The sequence below is a fragment of the Dicentrarchus labrax genome, unplaced genomic scaffold (assembly GCF_905237075.1).
Source record: "Dicentrarchus labrax unplaced genomic scaffold, dlabrax2021, whole genome shotgun sequence".
In the NCBI taxonomy this organism is placed as follows: Eukaryota; Metazoa; Chordata; class Actinopteri; family Moronidae; genus Dicentrarchus; species Dicentrarchus labrax.
This window is the reverse complement of record NW_026136712.1, coordinates 14,404,280-14,410,563: the sequence shown is the minus strand read 5'-3', so window position 1 is coordinate 14,410,563 and position 6,284 is coordinate 14,404,280. Positions and strand designations below refer to the sequence as shown.

Here is a 6,284-nt window from a genome sequence, read left to right as displayed (position 1 = left end):
CCACCTGTGAATTCAGACTCACTGGTATGGCTTACTATAACATTTCACAGCTGGGTTTGGATAATATTATAATGGTCACTTTTGATTTCAGTAGTGGTGTCGGACATCCATTTCATTGCCGGACCACCATCTTGTCATTTGCTCTACTGATGTCTAATGATATGCGACAAACCAGGCAATTAATTGAGTGAGTAAAATAATTTTGTATCCAATAGGAATTATAATAACAATGTTGTAATCAAACCGAATTTTACTCATTTTAATTCTGAACTGCCCCTTTAAAAGTTTGCAGATTTTGTGAAGGTCGCAGCTTGACTGACCACAGATGCCTGGAATCATTCCAGTATACAAGAGCTCCCGCTACACACACACACACACACACACACACACACACACACACACACACACACACACATATACACACGTAGGCAGATAAGGAAAAATATAAGCCTACACATTATGACCTTGATAAACACGGAGTCTCACATTAAACTAAGAAACTATATCAGGCTAAATCCATATCTATGTCTGGCTGCTGGCTATTAAATGTCTCAATTGAGTTCTTCTTGCACTCAAAATAAAAGATTTTCTTACATAAGTGCACAAAATCAATGCCAACTGTTTAATATTATTGAAAAATGTACAGTACATGACTACAAGAATCAAGTAAATAAATTTCAGTAGGAGCAGGTCTTCCCAAAAATTCCTTCTGATCTAAGCAAACTTCCCTCAAAATCTTTTTTTCCATCTCTATCTTCATCATCCCAACATGAACTGATTGATTATGATTTGATTCTCTGTGCTCTATATATCACACTCTGGCTTCCCTGGCTTTTCACATCTGCCAGCAGGAAAGTGCCCTCCTCAGCCCTGACTCAGATGGCTAGTGAGTGTATGTTGCTCACTCTCTCCTCCCCTCGCTTCTTTTCTTTTTTTTCCCTCTCAAGCTGTCTTACTCTCTCCCTCCTCCTCTTCTCTTACTCTCTCTCCTCACTCTCTCAATCTCTCTCTCCTTTTGATCACTTCGGTCCCTTGCTCCACTCCCTCTCCCTTACTCCTACACTGCTCTGTCACTCACTCACACACTCATACCAGCTCTCCCTGGGCACCATCTCCACCATCGGAGATCCTCAGTGTGTCTGCGTTTTGCCAGGTGGACGTACTCCCCACAGTCACCATTTCCACCCCGGAGAGTTCCACGGTGGCTGCACAGCCTCTTCCCCGGCTGAGCATCGGGCGGAAGACCCTGGTGGCAGCTGCTGTGGGGGTCATGCTGGTCCTGGTTCTGGTGGTGCTCATTCCTGTGCTGGTCAGCTCCGTTGGCACAGGTGGCATAGATGACAGTGCGAGCCACTACGAGATGCTGGGTACCTGCCGCATGGTTTGTGACCCCTTCCCCAGCACGGGCACGACAGGCACAGGTGTGCACCCAGGAACAGATACAGCAACCACAGGCCTACAGGTGGACAACGACGCAGATCTGAGTGACCACAGCATCGGCCCACCGCTGCCTACTTACAGTGCTCATGGCCCACAGGGCAAACCAGGACGTCCGGGCAAACCTGGACCCCCAGGCCCACCTGGAGAGCCAGGTCCACCAGGACCTAAGGGACCACCTGGAGATGGTGTGGACATTGTACGGACAGGGATTCTAGGTTTAGGGGGTAAAGGGGCAGTTAGTACAACCACGTACAACACCACACCTCGGGTGGCATTTTACGCAGGACTACGAAACCCTCAAGAAGGTTATGATATTCTACGATTTGATGACGTGGTGACTAATATTGGTGGTAACTATGAGGGTGCAACGGGCAAGTTCACCTGTAAGATTCCTGGCACCTACTTTTTCATCTACAATGTCCTGATGAGAGGAGGAGATGGCACCAGCATGTGGGCTGACCTGATCAAGAATGGCCTGGTGGGTAACACTTTTAACTCTTCAGACACCTTCTCAAAACACTTACCTTACACAACCTAATAGTTAATGATTTACTGTTGAATTTAACAAGCGGAATGAACACGGATCAAATAGTTGAGAATTATCCATTTACTGACATTATGAGTTCCCTGAATCATACACTGGGATAAACTCACATCAACATGCTCAAGGAACAGTGTAACCAGTGTGCTGGCAGTCTAAATTGAGTAGTCATGCATTCATGTGGATAGTGATTTTAGGTCTATCTTGTTTTGGTGTTATAGTCCAGTATAATGACAATGCACAGTGGCACGCTGCCAGATTGTATATCTGTGCATATTACACATCCAATGATGTACACGTTGAAGTGAGTGGAAGGAGTGCAGCGCTATCTCAACTCTGCACACATCAAAACACAGCCTGGGGTAGTGGCTAGTTCAAAGCTGGTGCCCTTTGAAATACAACAAACTTCATGGAGCCATGATGTGCTAGTATGCGTTATCAGACTGCCTGTCAGGCCCAGGCGTTTCAATATCAAATCATAATATTTGCTATGTTCATGGATAATTTTGTAATGTCTTTAAAGCCGCAGGTGATGACACTGATCAAACACCAAGCGAATCTAAGCCTGAACAGTTTCCTGCAAACATCTCAGCCAGGCTGCAACAGGCAGCGCAGAGTGGACACACAAATACCTGTACATTATAAGTCAGTCCAGTACAATGCCCACACACACAGTATATGCCATATTTGTTAAACTAATAAGATTCATTTTTCAACTCTGTGGCCATAGTTGTCGGTGTTTTACTAGGTTAGATTGCAAGATATACCACACTAAACAGATTTTTGCTGTCATATTGGACTGTATCATACTGTAAGGTGTCTTTTGTCCCTAAGGAACAGAATGGACCGCAAACAAAGGCAAAAACACCACATCCTCCCCATCAATCTCCACTAAAATAGTTATGAATGGTTAAAGTAAGCTGGATTTTTTTGTAAATAAGGGTTACAAGCAGGGATGTGCACAGACGTTTTAAGAGGCAGTGGCTAATTTAAAAAAAAAAAGGGCACCCCAACCCTTCCCCATTCTCTTACCAATGTTGATACACTACATCATATAAAATATATGTCCAAACACACACATACTGCACTTCTTACCACTTAAATCCACTTAAATTGCAAAAAAAGGCATAGAAATTATACTTAAAAAGGGGCAATAGAAGATGTAATAGAAAGGTAATAATAAAATGAGCATTAAACAGACAAATACACTTAGTGGAGACACTGGTAGCTAGATATTCTAATCACAGTGATTCACCTGTCAGCAGACTATTGCTTTGTAAAGACATCCTTAAGCGGCCTCCTCCAGCGCTTAACCTCTCTGCCTCTGTCTGCTTTCTTTAGAGGGCAATGAAACTGCAACACCAGATACGAAGTAGAGCTACATTTACCTTAGTTTACCACAGTCAAAAATGAATCCATTACAGTCTCACACTGTCTTATGCAACTGTGAGCACTAAGATATCTAATGGATCATGAATAAATAGCTAAAGAAAATAAACCACAAATCCCTGAACATTTTGTCAAATCCTAACACACATTACAAAGGTTCATGCTAATAGTTTCACAATCACTATGTGGTTAATGAGGACCAATTAAGAACAAATCAGTCTTGTAAACTTCAAGCTTCAGGCAAACCTGCAAAGAAAAACTATAACTGCTGATTAAATCACCTACATAATGATAGAACTTAATTTGTGTTTATTCACACGTAAAGTCAAAAAAAAAGGAAGGTCTAAAGGAAAAAGGTGAATATAAATGAATGAACAACAGCAACAATATGATCATTAACTGTGTAATTCATTTCGATCCATGAGTGGGGGAAGAGACAGGCCACTTTAGCCACTATACTCTGCACGTCCCTGATTAAAATTATACCATTACTCATACAAGTTAGTCAAATTTTCACTATTACATAAAGTATGATACCATATTACTATAAATTCCATTTTCATTCAGTGGTGGACATCATTCTCTTGCAATAGAGCTGAGAGTGGACACAGGGAGTGAGGGGAGTTTAGGCTGCATTGCCCTCATGTCTCAGAAATCCATCATCATGCTGTCATCTGTGGCTCAACCTCTCCTCTCAGAGCCTGCGGCCTCTTGACATACACTTTTGTACTCCATTTGCACTAATTAGAACTCCATGTTCCTATTTTGGCTCTAACAGAACCTGTCGCCACAATCTGGCTGAAGCAGGGATTACATTTTTATGGTCGGTCCAGTGAAGTTGCAGCGTAACAGCCAACCTGGCAACCCAGATCATTATACACGAGCTAAAGCTTAGAGGGGATATGTCCTTTCGGTGGCTAGCTGTACACGCAAAGCAACTTCTAACACTCTCAGTAATTACCCCCGGGTTGACACGATGACACTTTTATTCGGGAAAACGTGGCATTTTCAGAGCTCCTCCCCAAAACAAGGTGGCTGTACTGTAAGAGTAGAACATGAGGCAAAGGGGTAGTGTGCGCTGCCATCCTTCCTCGGAGGCAGACTGACTCAAGCCTGACCCTTTCAGTTGAGTCATGAGAGAAAAACAAGATATTCACCACAGGGGACACACTTTACACCAACTCTCAAATTCAGGCCACACTTCTTGCAAATATTCCTTTTTTTTTTGTCAGCTCATCCATGGCGAATAAGTGCAACTCATGTTAATGTTTGCATCAAATTAGTATCATCATTGACTCCAGTTATGTCTTAATATTGTCCTTTGGGCTTTATTAATAATAATGTATAATGATGAATATCATTTTGATTTTATGATGATGAGTGAATGCATTTTTCTAATATCTGTAAGATAAGTAATGCATTATATTAATTCTTCATTGGAAATCTTTTCCTCCTTACATTTCTTTGCTTCTTCTCTCCTTGTCTGTCTGTGCATGTCATATTCCAGGTCAGGGCCAGCGCCATTGCCCAAGACCAGGACCAGAGTTATGACTATGCCAGCAACAGTGTCATCCTTCATTTGGATGCAGGCGATGAGGTTTTCATAAAACTTGATGGGGGCAAGGCTCACGGGGGCAACAGCAACAAATACAGCACCTTCTCAGGGTTCATCCTATATGCTGACTGAGGAGCGGACAGGACACGGGGTTCAGAGGTGAAAGGTCGCAAGCCAGAGATCATTCACTTCCTGACTCTCACTTGGCTCTCGCAGTAAGGTTAATGTTGCCCATAGCCACTGATCCGCGGGCAGATTTGTTTTTACAGATGTTTAAGGTCAGCGTTGATACAGCGATTAAGGCTGTGGGTCTGTGGTTATGGGTAACTGTCTACCTCCTCATCCATACGTTCCATTGTATACAGGGTGCCTATGCCACTATTCTGATGGATGCGAGCAACGTAACAGTGACAGTCACTGCCATGTGTCATGCTGAGGTGCAGTAACAATTCTGACAGTGCAGAAGCCTCGCCATCATTTCTGAGCTGTCATTTCAAATTCAAGTCTGGAAATCCAACAGTTGTGGCGACTGCGGTGTTTGTAAATGTGCTGTTTAGATTTATGTTTTCTCATGCTGTTTGTATGATAACATGTTGTGCTTCAGTGACTGAGGAGGTATATTCTGTCCCAAGGAATGCTAATTTGTCAAATATTGGACGCCAAAATGAGATTATGCTTGTGTTGAATGGCAGTGTCACAAAATGTATTGTGTCTTAGTGTGATGATCTGGAAAACCGTGTCATATCAGCCCATTATACTTGGAATATTGTTAGTGTATAAACTGTACATTTGATATTGAATCTTGGTGTCTGAACACGGTCAAAGTAGTCTACATACACCATATTGTGTGTCTATTAAAGAATATAGCTGTTGATAGATAGGTGTATAATTATATCATGTAACTGTTAATGTGCTCATTTGTAAAGATTTATTTATTTAATTCATGCATGCAACACTTGTTCAAATGTTCTGTATGTTTCCACAGATGATAAAGAGAAACACAGTGATTTTAAACAAAGTTTAAATAGCTAGATGTGGGCTTAAGGAACATCTATTGCTGTTGCTTTTACTTTTAATGTCCATGATTTTTCATTAAAAATTTGGATTTTTTGCATTTCCTCACATATTATGTGGTTAATGTCACTCACCTCATCTATTCCTTGATCAGCTGTTCTGATCTCTCATTTTCCAGTGAATCCAGCCTTTAGTCCTGCAAATGTTACACACAAGAGCGCCACGCCAGCTCAGCGAGAGGCAATCAACGCAGAGATGATCACTGAGGGAAAGGGAGAGGAAATCACAGCTGTGTTAAATGCCAAATGAAGCGGGAGATGATTGTGTTTCACAATCAAAGGAGAG

The 6,284-nt window shown here is 42.1% G+C and overlaps 1 protein-coding gene across 1 annotated transcript; it reads left to right on the top strand.

Annotated features, from left to right (window-relative positions):
• The first annotated feature begins 931 nt into the window (after nt 1-931).
• Nucleotides 932-6,047, top strand: LOC127373749 (C1q-related factor-like). The gene is made up of 2 exons (XM_051418490.1): nt 932-1,918; nt 4,878-6,047. The coding sequence occupies exons 1-2, from the start codon at nt 1,271-1,273 to the stop codon at nt 5,055-5,057; spliced, it is 828 nt and encodes a 275-aa protein (XP_051274450.1). The 5' UTR covers nt 932-1,270; the 3' UTR covers nt 5,058-6,047.
• The last annotated feature ends 237 nt before the right edge of the window (nt 6,048-6,284 follow it).